The following is a 19,692-nucleotide window of genomic DNA, read 5'->3' on the forward strand; positions in this document are numbered from 1 at the left end:
GTGTATCTTTCTGGGTACGCTGCACAAGTGTGTGTGTGGATACCTGACTCTTCCATTCATTTGTCCTTTTGTGTTTCTCTTGCAACCTGCCTATGGCAGCCTGTGCTTTGGTGGATACTTCGTTACTGTGTCTCTTTGGGGACACAATCTGCCATGAGTGTGTTTGCACCTGTGTGCCGGGCTGGATTTAGGTTTGATGAGGCCCTAAGCTACTGAAGGTAATGGGCACTGGCGGAGGAAGAGGGGGTCAGGTGGATCGCACTGTCCCCAGCACCACAATCCTGGTGGGATGCCATCATGGCTGCCCACCCGTGCGCTGGGTGCCACGCCCCCAGGACATGCGCCACACCCCTGGGGCACGTACCACGCCCCTGGGATGTGCGCCAGCCATGCTCCCACCTGCTCTCTGCCCCCGGTGCCTCCGCCACTGGTAATGGGGCCCTTTATTTGTCCAGCTGTCCTTTGTCAACAACAAATTGTCACTGTTATTGTGTTGAATATATGCTATATGGTGATTTATGGGTCTAATAGGTATCTAAATCCATTTGCACATTAAAAAAATGTACATCATAGGAGCCTACACAACACAAAACAATGTTGCTTTATGTAGGTTTTATTTTATTTGTTTTTTTATCTTATATTTTGGAAATGTACATCCAGTGGTTTTTTTCCTTTAATTTTTTTGGGGGCCCCCAAGGGTGTGGGGCCCTAAGCTATAGCTTGTTTAGCTTAGACGTAAATCTGGCACTGCCTGTGTGCATATATTTCCATGTTAGAACGTACATCTACTTGGGTTTCTTTGGTAGGACTGCATCGGCTCCTGCTTCCAGACGCGTGTTTACTGTGGAATCAGTGCTCTTCTTGCAAGTTTTATTTCCTCAGCATCCCCATGATGGCCTTGCCTGCTTCCCCACCCCCGCCCATTTGCCCTTCTCACGGCAAATATATAAAGCTGACAAACCTATTGCCCACCCCACCCATGTGTGGCAAATGAACGCAACCCAGCCTGGAGCGCCCCCCTTCCTCGTATCTGTGCACTTTTCTGCGCGAGGGAATCGCCGCGCAACTACTTCTTGAGAGCGTGAGGGGAGGAGGTGCGCGCTTGTTTTGTGTTGTGCGTTTATGTGGCTGCTCCTGCGCGTGCCCCCCCCCGTCCCTCTCCCCCGACGGCAGCGTTGCTGGGTAGGTGGGTGAGTGACTCATCCTGCTCTTGAATGGCAGCCCTAAGCTTTATAACGGGCTGGAGCGGCCCCGGCTCCACTCCTCCTCCTCCTCCTCCTCACGGTTGCTGCTGCCCTGAGGGGAGCCCGGAGCGAGGCTTAAGCGCGCGGAGAGCTGCACACGCAGCCCCGGGGAGAGAGAACAGAGGGAGCCATGAGGAGCCTGAGCTGCGTCCCGCTCCTCTTCCTGCTTCTCTCCACGGGGGATTCTGCAGTTATCACTGGGGTGAGAGGGGCAGCCTCTGGGGCGAGGGATTATCGCCACCAAATAGACTTGGCAAAGGGAGTGGAGGGGTGGGTGGGGGGTGACACCTTGCACGAGAAAGGAAGGAATGGCGAGACACGAGTTAACCCCGACGGTTGGAGCGGGCGAGACAAGTGCGCGCCTGTGCGCCCTTTCTGCCGTCTGAGCCTGGTGGCTATTTTGGCGGGAAATCCGGGATTGGCTGAAAGCAGCACCACCAGCCGAGACGGGGTGGCGGGTAGGCGAGTGCTTTCGAGTGCGAGAGGCAAGAATGGCTTTGAAGTGTGCTGTGGGGGGTTTTCTGTGGAGGAAAGGACCGACGAGGCGCGCTTTTGGGGAGGCGTTCGCCTGAAACGAGTTGCTGAAGTTTATGGGGTGAGGCGTGCCTGATCCTGAGGCTTTGCGTGCGTGCCTGGTGGTATCCGGCCGTTGTGGGGTGGCTGGAGCTTGCCCCCGGAGGATTATGGCTATTCTGGGGAAAGAGGGTTGAGACGGGAGACAAAGGCGCGCTCATGGCAGTCGCCTCCCGCACTGACTATCTGCTTTAACTGGCTTGTTGTCTAATTTAAGGCTGGGGTTGTCCCTGGGCGGGAGTTGGGAGCCAGCTGCCCTTGCGCCGTCGCAACCTGTAACTCCAAAAGCTTCCCCCAGCTGCGCTCACTTTGGAAGTTGAGGCAACTGTGGAGAAGCGGTTTTTTTTAATGGATTCGATACTCCTGTGCCGAGTTCCTCAGAATCTTCCTTCCTCTGTCACATTTAATTTCTCAAGGCAGGGGAGATGTTCACTCAGCTCCAGAGTCCGGGAGAGATTCTCACCTACGTCCACCCCTCTCCCCCTTTCAAAGAGGCGTTTTAAACGATTCGCAACTCCCTGTTGTCTTGCCAAGAAACTTTTTATATAATCGATTGTGGGGAAGGACGACAAGAAGAGCCTGAGCAACACTTTGCAAGGTTCATTTTCTCTTAAAAGCTCCAGCCAGGTATTTCAGCTTACAGAAAGACTTTGAAATCAAAGTGACTTTATAATAGCCACATTTTTCTGTGATAGGCTGCAATACTTTTAGCTTGTTAAGATTTTCCCTACTTCTTCCTCTGCTAAGGGCTTGGCTATTCCTTACAAAGTGTTGTTATTGACAGAGGTTCTCTAAACGCATTTTTAAAAACTGCTTTATTTAACAATTGTCTTGGCTCTCTACTTTAACTGCTCTATTTTCCCCCTGCTTTAGATTGGATCCATTGTGCCTTTGATCTTGAACCTGTTTCGTTGAATCTGTTTTCCTCCTGCAGTTTGATTCACTGTTAAGGTCCAGGTGACAGAAGGAAAGAGAGCAGCAGGAGGGGCAGGATGGAAGCTAACAAGTTGCAAGACTTATATGACATACTGGCAATGCTGATAGATTTCTAGCACCATGAAGGAAATTAGGCTCTTAAACTAAATGCTGCACAGATTCCTTCATTCAGTACAAAATACTACACTTAATAGCGGGTCTCTTCAAAGGTGCTTAATGTGGCATTTTTATTATCCTCTGCAATTTGGCACTTGGCTGGAACTTATGGCCAGACTCAGTAAAGGAGTACAGGAACAACCTCATGTCTGGTTCCTCTAATACTTTCTATTTTATTTTACCATTGCATGATACTTTATTTTTACAGGTGTAAATACAATTTCAAAGAAATTAGCTAAATGACCACTTCTATATTCGGGTGGCGTATGATCCAGCCTATGCTGGCTTGTGAACGAGGTAATCCAGTGGTAGAAGCAGAGAGCGAATCTTGCATATGACAGCAGCGTGTGCAGGAATAATTTGACAAGAAACTGAATTGTATCCTAGAAGTCAGGTTCCCCTGACTTCTCCATTTGTATTAATGAAATAATAAAAGGAACAACTGTAATTTAGAGTAATATTTGTGTTTTCTTTCTCCCTGTTAAATATACACAATCTGCATAATGCTTGAGGGCAGTCAATACAGATATGCTGATTTCTGCACATATCATGTTCTTAATGCTTACTCATTCAGCCTGCAGCCTACATGCTGCTTAGAGACTTTGGTAATTCAGGGGTAAATAAATAAATAAATTCCAAAGAAAGCCCCTCTTTTATTTTATTTTTTTTATAATGATATTTTATTGAAAACTTTCCACAAAAGCAAAGAAAATTAACATCCACAAAGGAAACAACAAGGATAAGAAAAAAACAATCACCAAACATCAACAATTCCAACAACAACAAACAAAAAGAAAAAAGAAAAAAAAGAAAAAATACAGAAAAAACATTTTTTAGCATAAAAAGAACACTCTTTTATGTTAGTAACTTTCAATACCTTACTCTCTTTGCTTCCACCCGCCTTCCCTTCTTGTACTCTATTTTAAAAGTTAAATCAGCAAGATCGTTTAATATCCATTCTAGATTTTTATCCATCCCTTTATAGTCTAAATTATCTTAATCGCTAGAACCCCTTAACTTCATTTTCAGAGCCTTCAAGATTCATAAATTTTACAGTATTTTTGTAGATAAGTTTTAAACTTCTTCCAATCCTCTTCCATCTGCTCCTCTCCTTGATCTCGGATTCTGCCGGTCATCTCCGCCAGTTCCATATATTCGATCACTTGCATCTGCCATTCTTCCAAGGTGGGTAAATCTTGCGTCTTCCAATGCTTTGCGATGAGTATTCTTGCTGCTGCTGTGGCATACATAAAAAAAGTTCTATCCTTCTTTGGCACCAGTTGGCCGACTATGCCCAGGAGGAAGGCCTCTGGTTTCTTCAGAAAAGTATACTTAAATACTTTTTTCAGTTCATTATAGATCATTTCCCAGAACGCCTTGATCCTTGGGCACGTCCACCAAAGGTGAAAGAATGTCCCTTCGGTTTCTTTACATTTCCAACATTTGTTATCAGGCAAATGATAGATTTTTGCAAGCTTGACTGGTGTCATGTACCACCTATAAATCATTTTCATAATATTTTCTCTTAAGGCATTACATGCCGTAAATTTCATACCGGTGGTCCACAACCGTTCCCAGTCAGCAAACATAATATTATGACCAATGTCTTGTGCCCATTTTATCATAGCCGATTTAACCGTTTCCTCCTCCGTATTCCATTTCAACAGCAAATCATACATTCTCGACAGTGTCTTAGCTTTGGGTTCTAATAATTCTGTTTCTAACTTTGATTTTTCCACCTGGAAACCTTTTTTCCTGTCCAAGTTATAGGCCTCTCTTATTTGAAAGTAATGTAACCAATCCCGCACCTTATCTTTAAGTTTCTCATAACTCTGCAATTTCAGCCTGTCCCCTTCTTGTTCCAAAATTTCCGAGTATCTCGGCCATTTAGATTCCATATTAAGCTTTTTCAGAGCTTTAGCCTCCATTGGTGACAACCACCTAGGGGTCTTACTTTCCAGCAAATCTTTATATCTCATCCAGACGTTAAATAGTGCTTTCCTAACAATATGATTTTTAAAGCCTTTATGAACTTTAGCTTTATCATACCACAGATATGCATGCCACCCAAAAGCATTATCAAATCCCTCTAAATCCAATATGTCAGTGTTCTCAAGAAGTAGCCATTCCTTCATCCAGCAGAAAGCTGCTGCTTCATAATATAACTTAAAATCTGGCAGGGCAAACCCCCCTCTATTCTTAGTATCAGTAAGGATTTTATATTTTATTCTGGGCTTTTTGCCCTGCCAGACAAATCTAGAAATTTCTTTTTGCCACTTCCTGAAACAGTCCATCTTGTCAATGATTTGTAACGTCTGAAACAAAAATAACATTCTTGGCAATACATTCATTTTGATAACCGCAATTCTACCCAATAAGGAAAGCTTCAAGTTTGTCCAAATTTCAAGGTCTTTTTTCACTTCCAACCAACACTTCTCATAGTTATCTTTAAATAAATTACCATTTTTTGAAGTCATGTTCACCCCAAGGTATTTCACTTTTTTAACCAATGATAAACCTGTTTCTCTCTGAAACTCTTCCTTCTCAATTGATGTCAAATTCTTCTCTAAAACCATTGTTTTTGATTTATTCATTTTAAAACCTGCCACCTGACCAAATTCTTCTATTAATTCCAAAGCTCTATTAGCACTGGGGATCGGCTCCTTTAATGTCAAAACTAGGTCATCCGCATATGCTTTAAGTTTATATTGTATACCCTGAACCTGTTGGTCCCTTCTAATCATGTTCAGCAAGACCTCCAGGACAGAAATAAAAAGCAGGGGGGAAATTGGGCAGCCTTGTCGTGTCCCTTTCTCTATCTTAACTTCTTCTGTAACTGCGTTATTCACTATTAGCTTTGCCTTTTGTTCTGAATAAATCGCACCTATACCTCTTCCAAATCTTTCTCCCACCCCCATCCCTTGTAGATTTTTCATCATAAAAGTCCAAGAAATATTATCAAAGGCTTTCTCCGCATCAATAAATATCAAAACAGCTTTAGTGTTTATATCAACTTGCAGATTTTCCAAAATGTCAATCAAGTTTCTTGTATTGCTTGAGATATATCTGCCTGGAAGAAAGCCTGCTTGGTCTTTGTGTATCATCCCATCTAAAACTTTTTTCAATCTTTTAGCCAAAATATCAGCAAAAATTTTGTAATCCACATTAAGTAGGGATATAGGGCGGTAGTTCTTCAGTTGTGTCTTTTCAGACTCATTTTTCGGTATTAGTGTGATAAAAGCCTCTTTCCACGATTCCGGCGCTCTTTTCCCCTCCATAATTTCATTACAAACCTCCGTTAACGGTTGAATTAAAAAATCTTTCAAGACTTTATAATACTTGGAGGATAGTCCATCAGGGCCTGGAGACTTGCCTAGTTGCAAATTCTTTATGGCACCTTCGACCTCTTGTTCGGAAATTTTTTCATTAAAAATTAATTTGTTCTCTTGAGATATTTTTTGTAATCCATTTGTTTCTAAAAATTTCTCGATCTTATTCTCATTCTGTGGCCCCTGTGCATACAATTGTTTGAAATATCTCTGGAAACAGTCTTTAATTTCCTTTGGGTTTTGTATATTTCTCCCATTTACTTCAAGATTAGTCACGGTATTTAATTTTTGTCTTTTCTTCAACTGCCAAGCAAGTAGTTTTCCACACTTATTAGCCGATTCAAAGGTTTTTTGTTTCATCTGTTTAATCTTCCATTCTATGTCCTGATTAACCATTTTCAAATATTGTACTTGATATGATTTAATTTCTCGCAAAATCTCCTGAGACTTAGGTTTAGACCTTAATCTCTTCTCTCCTTCTTTAATTTTCTCTAGGATCTTTCCTTTTTTCTCCTCTTGAAGTCTTCTCTTTATAGCATTTTGCTGAATCAAAAAACCTCTCATTACTGCTTTGCTTGCATCCCAGATTCCTCTCTTTTCCACCGCAGTCTGCAAATTTATTTCAAAGTAGTCTTTTATAGTTTTTTGGGCCTTTTTAATAATTTCTGGGTCTCTAAACAAGGTGTCATTCATTCTCCATCTGAAGGAACCAATCGGTGTTAATTTCATTTCCATTCTCACAGGGTTGTGGTCGGAGCAAGTTTTTGGGCAGATTTCCACCTTTCGAATCTTAGGTGCCATCCCTCTTGTGATCCAAATTTGGTCAATTCGTGTCCAAGTCATATGGGTTTCAGAGAAAAAGGTCCCCTCTCTACCTAGGGGGTTTTTAGTTCTCCAGATATCAATCAGGTCCATGTTGTCTGTCATTTCAAAGAAAGTCTTTGGTAGTCTTCCATCTTTCGTCACTAGCTGTCTTTCAGATTTGTCCATATTTGTCGATACAACACCATTCATGTCTCCCATCAAGATAATATTTTGATCCATATAGTCCAACAAAGTCTCATGCAGTTTCTTGTAAAATTCTGATTTCCCCTCATTAGGTGCGTAGACTCCAATTATTAATAATTTCTCTCCTTGAAATTGTATTTCAATTACTACAAATCGTCCATGTTCATCTTTGAGGAGAAATTTTGGTGATAGTTTCTCTTTTGCATATATTACAACTCCTCTTTTTTTGACTTTATCTGATGAGATAAATTCTTGGCCAAGTTGTTTATTTATCAACAATTTCCTGTGGAGTCTTGTTATATGTGTTTCTTGTAAACAAATCAGGTCTAATTGTTCCTTTTTTAAAATATGAAAAATTCTTTTCCTCTTGCTGGGGGAGTTCAAACCCCTAATATTCCAGGTTAAAGTCTGCAGAGACATGTTGTAGTTACTGTAGGGTTCCTCCAACCGCTCCTAAGAGTGTCTCTTGCTCTAACGGTTGTAACTCTTTCTCTAGTTGGTCCAACCCCGGGGGGTGTCTTCCCAGGTCAAGTGGTCCCACTCCTGGTAGTTCCGGTTCTTTTGTTCTGGCCTCTTTTCGCAAGTCCTCACCAAAGTCCCTCAGAAAACTCACTTTATCTTCCTTTGATCTTATCCTTATTTTCTTTCCTTTAAATGAAAATGAGAGGCCTTGTGGAAATTCCCACCTAAACAGAATGTTGCTTTTCCTTAGCAGGCCTACCAAATCTGTGTAATTAGCTCTGAGGTCCAGTAGGTATTTTGGGATATCCTTGAAAATCTCAATTCTCACCCCTTCTATCACGAATGCTTTCTGATAATGAAGATTCAGAATTTTATCTCTTTCTTCCTTTGATCTTAGTGAAATCAAACAATCTCTTGCTCTATTTTTCCTTTTTATCCTTCCCAATCGGAAAGCACTCACTATCTTAACTTCTTCCTTTTGTGGATCCAGGTCCCAGTAACCTTCAAATTCCGATGTAAGAAATTCAATTAATTCCCCTTCTTCTGATTCTGGGACCGCCCTTATTCTCAAATTGGTCTGTTTGAGTTCAATCAAAGAGAATTGTTCCTTGTAGTCATCCAATCTTCTATTTATTGGCGGTATCTTCTCCTCCACCGCCAACACCCTCTCTTTTGCTTCCTCTGCTGTCTTCTTTGTCTCCTTGGATTCCTGCAGCAACTTATCAATAGCCTGAGTGTTAATATTCACTTTCTGTCCCACATCATTCACCTTCTGTCCGAGATCATTAATGGATGAGGTATTTAAATCAATCTTGGCTGTCAGATTTTGTATGGCTAAAAGAATCTTGTCCAGTGTAGCAGAATCCGTTCCTGCTCCTTCTGTAGCTTGTGGAGTAGAGAGTCCCACTACAGATGCTCTTCTATATAATTGTTGTTGCTGTGCCTGTGATTGCTGTTGTTGTCTGGTTTTAGCTCTAGTCGCCTTCTCTTGAGTCTTCTCGAACGTCTTGTCCTGTTGTTTATCCTGATCCATTACGCAGCCTCTAAAAGTCAAGGTCGTTCGCACAATTCACACACTCCCAGGCTTGCCTTTTAACAGAAGCGAAAGTAACAGCTGCAGTGGAAAATCCCCAGCAGTAACACAAAGTTCCTCTAGGGAAGCAGAGTAGCAAAATAATTCAAAGTGGTGTTCACTCAGCAATAAACTTCCCAAATACTCTACCAGTAGAAACAGTTATAAACTTAAATGTATCCTTTAAAAAGTTACCAGTCTCTTGCAGAAGTCCACAATAAAAGTTACAATGTCTATAAATAACGGTGCGTTCAATGTGACCTTTAAGTTGTTTAAAGCAGTCCGAAATCAATAATTAAATGATAGCTTTTTTCCCCTTTAACGGGGAGGGTCGTGTCCCAGGCAGTGAAGTTTTGCTTTTTGCAATCAGTCAAGTTTATGGTTCAAAGCTTCTTCATCCCTTGCTTTCAAACTATTTACAGGATCGGCAAAGCGGGCTTCCTGTTTACACTTTGCCGGTTTCGGATCCAAATTAATAATAACGTTCAGGATCAAAGTCAGGTTCAAGTTCAAAGCTCATTTGTTCATTCTTATTCTTTGATCTTTTCCAAGCTCCCCAGTTCTTACTCACGGATAGATGTTTCAGTTCGAATTTTCACAGGAAAAAGGTCAGCGCTCTCCGGTAACTGCTGTGCAGCTTCACTCCGCAGAAGTAGCGATCGACTCACAACACAGCGCAAAACCCCCGCTCCGCTCCGAAGCTCTTTACAGAGCTTCTTTGACAGTTCGGGGGTGCGCCAAACGTGTCCGCTGAGTCCCACGGCCCCAGGCTTCTCCCGCCTGCGGGTTTTTTGAGGGTCCTCCGCTTTCGCTGCAGCGGTGGACCCGATTTCTACGGAGCTCTCCCTCCCGTTCAGAGGGAATCCGCCATTACCGTTGGCGCCGCCTCCGGAAGCCAAAAGAAAGCCCCTCTTTTAAATCTCTTGTTTTTCATAATGAAATGGTTTGAAGCTTACCTTCTTGTCCTTCAGCTCGAAGCACCTAGGTAGCATAAGCCCTCCACACCCTGGGAATTATCCTGAGAGGAGGTGTGTAGGGACCAGACCTCTGAGAACATCTTAAGATGTGTGAGGAGGCTCCTCAGTGGCCTTGAGACTGAGGGAGGGGAGAAAATAAACAGAGCAACCTACCCAAGGCATCCTAGGAAAGGAAGAGACACCTGGAGTTAGAGCTATTCTTCTAGAAAAAGAGATGCCAGAACCCACCATGAATGCCAACCTCCTCTTAAAATGGCAATGGCATCCACCTGAGAGGTGCTGGTACCCAACTGAGAGGTGCTAGAAATGAGTTCTGCCAAGTTCTGGCTGAATAAAAGCCCTGCCTGGACTAAGTAGAAAGGGCAAGATGAAAAGGTCAAAAAAAGGACTTTTCATCTACTGCTTTTAGCCTTTTCAAATTACCCGCCTGGTCTCTATCTGAAAGCAGAGAATTTCTGTGGCAGCAATCTACAGTGAAGAGCTCTGTCTGGTAGTTTATATTAAGTGTTTTTTAAAAACAAAAAATAAAGTAAAAGTGCAGCAATTCTTGCACACATAGGAACGTATCTAGGATTTAACTCTGCCCTACAAAATGAACTAGTGAATAGAACTGAAATTTCTACAATGTTAAGAATATATATGAAACATTCAAATATGAAAATAGAATGATACCAGCTAAAATCCAGTTAATATTTCAGTATTTAGCAATTAATATTTTATACATATCTTAGGAATTGGTTTTGCATTTCCTTCCCTATTGACATGTAAACTAACATAACCTTGTGCCTCATCTCTGAATTCAAAATAAAATTGTAGTAATGACTTTGAATATTACCATACAACCAGTTTTTTTAAGCTACCATCTATTATGTAAATATGTGCTCTGATATCAATTTTCTTATTAAAATTACATAATATTTATGCAGTAGAGTAGAGTATAATTATATTCATAATGAAATATTCTAAAGTGAGCATTTGTTTCAGTGGACAGTAATGTTTCCCTCAGAGCCATTATCTGTTCATAAACACTTTCCTGTGAATCTGCTTATTTATGATGCCATTGCTCAGCAGAATCTTATAGAGCTTCACAGTCCAAGTATTTGAAATGAAACAAAAGCAAAGTTATTTTTGCAGTGCAGTCCTAACCATGTCTTCTCAGAAACATGACCAACTAAATTCAGTGGGATTTGCTGCCAGGTAAATGGGGTTAGAATTAAAGCCAGAATGTATTCCATGATTTCAGTAAGGCGGGTGTGGGAAACCTTTGGTCCTTCAGATGTAGCTGACCTCAAACTTGCACCATTGCTAACCATTGGACATGTTTGCTGTGGCTGATCGGAATTGTAGTTCCTCATCATGTAAAGAGCCAACGGTTCCCCACATCTGCACTTAGGGCATTTTCAAATCCACTTTGGCATTAAACTGATCTTAGTCCAATCTTGGGGACACGGGTGGTGCTGTGGGTTAAACCACAGAGCCTAGGGCTTGCCAATCAGAAGGTCGGCGATTCGAATCACCGCGACGGGGTGAGCTCCCGTTGCTCAGTCCCTGCTCCTGCCAACCTAGCAGTTCGAAAGCACGTCAAAGTGCAAGTAGATAAATAGGTACCGCTCCAGCGGGAAGGTAAATGGCGTTTCCTTGCACTGCTCTGGTTCGCCAGAAGCGGCTTAGTCATGCTGGCCACATGACCCAGAAGCTGTACGCCGGCTCCCTCGGCCAATAAAGCGAGATGAGCGCCACAACCCCAGAGTCGGCCACGACTGGACCTAATGGTCAGGGGTCCCTTTACCTTTACCTTTAGTCCAGTCTTAGCTGACTCATCACCTTTGTTTTCAAGTGAAGTTTCTACTATGAAGTTGTTTTTTATTTTAAAATCATATAAGATAAAAAATATAGACAGTCTATACTCAGCCTGTCAGCATCTTACAGATACAGAGGCAGGTGCCTTGTCTCAGCTTTCATGCTATTGTCATGACCACGGAGTTCATCAGCACTCCAGATACAGAGCTGGAGGCCACAGATGCATCAGCTAAGGAGCCAAGTTGAGGGTTCCAAGCTTCCTACTCGTTTTCAGAAGGCCATGGCACCTGTCAGAAACCCACAGAAGGAACTCCCATAGCTGTAGGACTCAAGTCAGGACCCTCACAAGTGCCTTCCCTGAAGAACCTGATACCTATCACTGCACTTAACTGATCCTGCAGTACAGGGAGAACACTTGGAGGGAAGCTGTGGGATGCAGAAGAAGTGCTGGCCCTTTTAAGACTCTGAAGTTCATTCTTATGGTGGTTTTAGGTGGCACGTGGTATCTGTAGGTGGCTAGCAATATCACATAGAATCATAGAATCATAGAGTTGGAAGAGACCACAAGGGCCATCGAGTCCAACCCCCTGCCAAGCAGGAAACACCATCAGAGCACTCCTGACATATGGTTGTCAAGCCTCTGCTTAAAGACCTCCAAAGAAGGAGACTCCACCACACTCATCACGTTCTCCTTTTTGGTATCGTTGTCATGCTCTCCAACTTCACGGATCTTTGTAAACAGAAACTGGCTGCTCATGCACAACTATGTATGAGGATTTGTCCAGGGAAAGTGACCTTTGAGGAGAACAAGGTGTCTGTAATCAAACAGCACAGGAGTAGTATACTACAACTCACCTGCCACACATTAGCATGGATTTGTCTAACAGGCATTAAATCACCAGTCCTTAAGCAACCATTCATTCTACCAGTCTAGGATTCCTGCTGATCTTAACATAATAAAACAGTACAAAGACTTTTTATTTACAAATTAAAAGGAAACTGACTTGATGGGCAAGGAGTTTTGGCCTGTTCTGGTCATAACAGTATGGAAGAGGCAAGGGTGGGAAACGAACACGCAGGAGACTTTAGAGCTTGAATGAATCCTCATTTTGTCTGAAGGTTCTCCTGAGTAAATTTTTATATAAAGTGTTAACCAAATATTTTGGGATAGGATGTTCAATATATTTAACATTTGATGCCTGCCAGTCTTTTATAGCTGACATGTCATGGTATTTAGTATAACTATGGTCAGCATGAATGCCTCAGATTATTCCCTGATAAATTGTGGCCTATGTGTGTCACAAATGAATAAATACTCTAAGAATCTTCTTTTCAAATCGACTTTTACCAGAAATTATAAGATAGACAATGAATAACAGAAAAGCTTTAGGCTGCAATCCTATTGTCACTTACATGAGAGTGAAATCCATTAAATTCAATGGTACTTCTGAACAGGAATGACTGGGATAGTGTTGCACATGTTGTTTTTATGGAAGTTGTAATTTATTTTCTTAAATTTCTTGTGGTTTTGTGTAATTTTGTTCTTAGCATTCTTAGATTTTTGTAAACCACTATATACTTGCATGAGTAAACCACTATATACTTGCGTGAGCAAGCTTGATTTAGAAGAGCTTCAGTTAATATCCAGAGAAACAAGCTCCAATGACTTGTTCCATTTTTAGCTACAGAGTTATGCCTGCTATAAATAAATCAAAACATTAAAAGTATTCTAATAGAAAGAAAAGAGGGCTTCTGCTTTTGTTTGACCAGATTAATATTGTTTTTGTGTTTCAGAAGTGATTGTAGGCATCTGGTGGAGATAAGACAGATCTTACCTCTGCCTGAACATTGAGACATTGTATTGTTAAATATCACAAATATTTGCTCTGCTATTCTGTGGCATAAAAGCTAATATAGAACCTCTTGCTACGCATGTTTCTTTTGGCAACAAATAATCATTTAACCCATCATCTCATTCTGTCTGGCACCATTCATGGTATAAAATAATTTAGTAGCCTGGATCCAACTAAATAATCCCCACTGTTTTCAGTGGGGCCTTTGTGGCTGACTTTAGCTGATGGATCCAGACCACAGGTTATCTTTACTTGAACTGACGATGGTGGTTGGAGGAAAGACAGCATGTGACATTTGATATGTAGGTTCCACCTGTTAAGATTAAAAGATTTCCAATTACTAAATCTAAGGATATTTAATTTAAAGAAACAAACAAACTTGCTTCAGCTTCTAATGGGCTATATGACCATGTGAATCCCGAACCCCGCAATTTCCTTGTGTTAGCAAAGCCTCTTGAAAATATAGGCTTTTAGATGTACAATAAGATAATGGGGTAGTAGTCCAGTTTATTTTTAGTAATTTTACTTATCTAATACTGTGTGCCTGTTTATTATGTTTAAGGCTTGTGACAGAGATCTACAGTGTGGTGGAGGCATGTGTTGTGCTGTTAGCCTCTGGATTCGGAGCCTGCGGATGTGCACACCAATGGGAACCTTGGGAGAAGACTGTCATCCTTTGAGTCATAAAGTTAGTATTTTTTTCTGGTACCTTGTGTGATACCGTAACTGACAGGGTAGAAGGAAATATGAATATATTTTGTTGTGAGTCAAACTGCATAAAATATTATCCATTGCAAAAGTGCAAGAACATATACTTTACAGAGGAAGTTTTCTTTTTATGGAAACAGCATCATAAGAACATACGCAAATAAATATATTACTGTCAGTGTTATTCTGTAAGAGGTCTTAAGGTAAAAAAAATAAAGTCCAATGCTTTTCTTTCACATTACAGAATATAAGCATCTTAAAACTATCCTTATACTCTTGTTTCTTATAAGTAATCATTCAAACCCTGCTGATTTCCAGAGCTATTAATCATTTGAGTAGGCAAATTGTTCAGGTAATCAAAGTACCTCATTGCTTCCTTCCAGAGGTTGGAATCCAACATTGTTTTGAGTAGTCTTCTGATCACGTGCCTTTCTCTCATCTCCTCTGCAGCTCTCCTCAACCCTCTATGGTAGATTTTAAGGGTACACAAGGGCAATTTGGGGTGAGGCATTGCACATGTGATGTCAGGATAAGGTTACCAGATGTTTTTCAATGAATCCGGGGGCACTTATTGTTCGCTACATACATGTGAATCCTGAGAAAGCTGTAAATCTGGGGACTATCCCTGGGAAACAGGGACATCTGGTAACCTTACAGCAGGAGTCAGAAGGAGCCTGGGGCAGATCCGAACATGGCAGTCACGTGGCATCAATGGCCGGTTGCTCCTCCACCACCACCTCCTGGTGCTGCCACCTGCAGGAAGTTGCTTCAAACTTCCTTCCCCTCAGCGGCAGGAGAAGAAGGAGCCGGCCACTGGAGCCACACTATGCTGGGCTCCATGCTTCGCTTTCGTGCTTTTTGAACACCCCAAAAATATTCAAGGTGGCCAAACACCCCAGAAATATTCAGGGAGGCCAAAAGAGCTCAGCCCCAGGAGCTGGCACTGCTGTTCAGGTATTTGGGGCCTGTGTTGTTTAGCCCTTTAAACACTAACATGAGCATCTTAAATTGGGCCCAGAAACAAACAGGCAACCAGTGCAGCTGTTTTAAAAGAGCAGTTATGTGAGATCTAAATGGAACTCCAGCCAGTAATCTGGCTGCTGCATTTTGAACCACCTCTTCTTTTGGAAATTATGCCTGGTCTACCCGCCCGCCCCCCCCCCCCGCCCCCTGCCGCCCCCTTTTGATAGGAGTCTGAGAATATAGTCCAAAATGTTTTGAAAATATTAAGGTTCATAGCTTATGGTTGTACTCTCTTACCATTGCTAGACTATATGACAATACTCTGTTCCTAACCATATCCACATTTCACTATTGCACCATGCACTTAGACTTACTGTACTGCTTCGCCTCTTTTTCTTGTTAAGGATATAGCTCAGTCTCAGCTTGTAACCTAACAATGGAGCTCTCTTCAACCTTTAAGTAGCATTGGCAAGACCCAACTGACAGTCTGACACTCAGTTGCTTGCTAGTACCCTATGTACAAATCATTGGTTTTTCTTCATATTGTTGTATCTGGGCAGACAATGGACGGGATAGTCCATAAAGCTGCAAGAAGGTACTGCCATCCTTTTTCTCCCCTAAATACATTCATGCTCATTCCATGCAATGAGGGGTGGAGCCATTACCTTTCTTCCCATTTCTTTCTTGGTCTGCTGTTAAAGAAGAAGCAGGGAAGAATGTCACTGACTGCATATTCTTGAAAATCTTGGTCTTGTTTTGTATTGTTTCTAGCACTGGTTCTCAAAGTATTTACTGTTCAGTAAAATTAGTCCTTGCAATTTAGCCTTGAAGCTAGGGCTGCCATACGTCATATCCAGAATACTGCAGCCGATGTTCCTCAGAAATAGCTCAAAATCATCCAATTTATTTGCAAAAAAGCTCATATTATCCATAGGGGTTACAGAAGACCATTCAAAGTGTCAAAATACTGACATTCCCCATTTGTCTGCTGGTCAGGTACAAAGCAGACATATTCAATTTCTATTTTCCCTCACTACCACACCACTGAGTTTAAACTTGATCTGCAAGGACAAGCCTAAATTGAAAGGCAATTTTGTCTTCATACTAGATTAGCCTTGAGTGCCCTTTGTTAAATCACACATGGAGAGCTTGTAAAGTGGACCACCAACTGATATAAGCTGATCAGAGATCAGTAAAGGCATACTGCTTAAATCAGAACACAGATTAAATGTTAGTCTTTCAGATAAGATTGAGTTGCAATTCATTTAGCCCTGCTACCACTTCTATAGATTTTTTCCTTTCGATTAAGGTGAATAAAATATTATTTGTGCAACATTTTATAAAGAAAAAAATACACAACCTGATGCTTTGACAATAATACTGTAATGCAAGAACAAAATGCATTGGTCTTTGAGAAGAAAATCTGACACAAAAAAAGGTCTTGTTGACCCCAGTGAATTGTGTTATTCTGATGGGACTAGATACATAATTAATCCCAACCAATTATTTGCAGTAACACTATGAAACAGCATTATTGGCAACAGTTTTCTTTTTAGAGGAAAATTTTGCTGTGGGTGTATGATTTGAAGAAATACATAATACCCCCAAGCCCATGGTTTTTAGCAAAAAGTAGGTAAACCATACTTGTAAACCATGTAGCTAACATGGCACCCTTCAAACATTGTTGAACTACAACTCCCGTCAGCCTCAGACAACATTGTCAGTGGTCAGAGATAATGAGAGTTGTAGTCCACAACATTTTGTGGGCACCACATTGGCTACTCCTATCCCTGCCACAGATATCAAACAGACTGTAGAGGTTTATAGCAAAGCAAACAGGAACAGGAGAGTAAGGGAGTTCACACACCTGACAAAGCATAGATTTTGGCATTTGCGGTTATACGCTCCTCCAAAACTGTACTGCTTCCCAGCTCAGTTGTACAAGAGGAGAAACAAAAATAAGGCATTGGGAAGGGGTACGCTGCAGTAAATAGCACCATCCTATTCTTTTGACTCGTCACATGCAAAATATTTTGGCTACTATATATACAGATAAATTGTATATACTGCATATACAGTTCAGCTGCCTGCTTCCATTCCCTTCCCAGTCTCATCAATATGAAGCAGATTCTGAGTCATTCTGAAATAATTTTTGAAGCGTTAGCTCAAGTGTCTTCATATGTGTTTGTCCTGCTTACATCATAATAAAATTTGATTTTGACTTGTGTTTCTCATTGGCTGAAAGTGTGGCATTGCACTGATCTGCACATAATCAACTCCTAAACTTCTGACTGAAAGGAATCCATTTGGTTCCATTTTGTAAAAGCAAGGTATTCTAAAGATGAACAGATTTATCTGCCCCATTGAGAAAAAAATTCTGAGGTGCTTAACAGAAACATTGGGCAAAAATAAAGTGAAACCTGCCTGTGCAGCTGGTAGGTAAGAAGATTTTTGAGGCTCTGTGCAATCTTACAAGTCTCTTGCCCTATTACAAGTCCTATGCTGCTCCTGTGCTCCTGTTGAACCCATTTCCTTTTTTTACAGGCAAATATTGAGTGCTGTTTCCAGGAAAGCACTAGAAATATTTATTCTCCCACAGGTACGACATAGGTATATGTTCTTGGATGATCCTATTGGAAGGCCCAATCTGAAGCAAGGTAGCATATGTGGGATAGCAAATACCAACACTGTAAAACTTTGGATTAGGTCTTTGCCAAAAGTGATACTCCCATTGGTACACCATAATAATCTACACCAGATTTACTGCTCTTTTGAAATGATGGTTGTGTACACAGAGGATCAGTTTCACATTATATAGTTAAGAATAAACACCAAGAGAGGAAGACAGGTCAGTACACATGTAAGGAAGATGGGATGTGTTTTTGGGGATCCCTTTGAACTACTTTAATATACTAGTGTGGAAACTTTAGTGTTAATGGCAGGCACCTACTGCTGAGTTGTCTTCTTGCCTTCATTTCTTTAACATTAACTATTTGTTTTCAGATTCCATTTTGGGGGAAGAGAATTCATCACAGCTGTCCATGCCTACCTAATTTGGCTTGTGTCTGGATTTCTCCTAGCAAATACAAATGTTTACCGGAGTTCAAAAACAAAGATATCTTTTTCTAGCGAAAGCATGGGGAAGGATTCTGTGCCATTACTGTATTCCATGTATTAAGATCCTTACTTGTTATTGTGATGAAGTCATTTGTCACTGGAAATTTTCCAATATACTTTCTTGCATTGTAACCATTATCATTTTTATGATACCATAGTTCATGGCAGCCAAGATGTTTTCAGCTGGACAATTTCAGGGAGTTCTTCATATTCTTAACAGCACAAGCTAATATGTGCTGAAGTAGACCTGTACAACTTGAGACTTGCCAGTTCAAACATAGCACATCAGTCATGTGTGGCAGACTACCTGAGGCTCAATAAACCTCCTATTTGTGTAGCCTACACAAACAGGTAACAAGAAGAAACTGGCAGGCCCCAATGCATCATTGCTGTGTTGCATTTGGCTTAGATCACAAACTGTGCAGACTTATACTGAAGGAATAGTACAGAATAGCTCCTCTCTCCTAAAATCTGGCCTGCTTAAGGATGATCAGGTTAGCCATCTAGAAAACGGATGCCCATAATTACCAAGTCAGTTTACATAAATTTGCTCAAGATTTTTCTGAATCTACTAAGACTGAATTAAAGTATTTTGCACTGCAATATAGGGCTAAGAACAAGACAATTTGTTAGACTATGATAATCCAGGTACATATTTATTGTAATAATTATACTATTTTAGATTAGAAATAACATTATTTTAAACACTTCAACTGTGTTCTTTATGTTATTTAAAAATGACAACCAGCAACAAAGCATTTAAGTAGTAAAAATACTGTTTAAAATTAATACACTCTGAGTATGAGAAGATAAAGAATTCTTTTCGTTTTATTTGGCATAAACTAGCAGCTTGTCAGATATTTGAAGTGTACTTTATACATTTTTTAAAAATCAGAAAAGTCTATTTAATTAAAGTACATGACTTGTTATGTAAATATAACAATATCACTATGTAATAATTCTGTATCAGAATAATGGCAGTATATTTATTTATTTAAAATTATATATTTATTTTTGCACTGTGGTCTTTGATTTTTTCCAGTGAGTTATTGTTATCTATCAACACTAAACTGAGAACTTATGTATGAAAGTATGCATCACTCAAGATTTCTGTGAACGTTACCATTAAATTTGACCTAAGAACCTCCTATACAATTCAGTGTTCCATGAAAAATTATAAAATGCCATAGAAGCTGTCTTCAGTCTTACTTTTCTTTTTACTTATCCTTGTTAAATATAACACACAAAAAGTAATCCTATGCATGTTTATTATGAAGTAAGCACCATTTAGTGAATTAAGGCTCATCTTCATGTGCATAGGACTGCAGTATAGTATTATACATTTCCTATATTCATAGTGATTCTATGTGTGGAAAGCTGGTGCAAAGTGTATCTGGACAACTGACATGCATTTATTTTCCCGAGTCCACAGTGTTAAGTAGCTAAGGCCAATCACATCAAACACATTTTCTTTAGCTGATGTCAATAAGGACC

The 19,692-nt window shown here is 40.7% G+C and overlaps 1 protein-coding gene across 1 annotated transcript; it reads left to right on the top strand.

Moving 5' to 3' along the window:
- Positions 1–1,231: 1,231 nt before the first annotated feature.
- On the top strand, positions 1,232–19,191 carry PROK2 (prokineticin 2). The gene is made up of 4 exons (XM_080995436.1): positions 1,232–1,446; positions 13,973–14,098; positions 17,626–17,680; positions 18,085–19,191. The coding sequence occupies exons 1-4, from the start codon at positions 1,375–1,377 to the stop codon at positions 18,132–18,134; spliced, it is 303 nt and encodes a 100-aa protein (XP_080851562.1). The 5' UTR covers positions 1,232–1,374; the 3' UTR covers positions 18,135–19,191.
- Positions 19,192–19,692: the final 501 nt, after the last annotated feature.

Source organism: Podarcis pityusensis (genome assembly GCF_964106645.2).
Source record: "Podarcis pityusensis genome assembly, chromosome: 2".
Taxonomy (NCBI): domain Eukaryota; kingdom Metazoa; phylum Chordata; class Lepidosauria; order Squamata; family Lacertidae; genus Podarcis; species Podarcis pityusensis.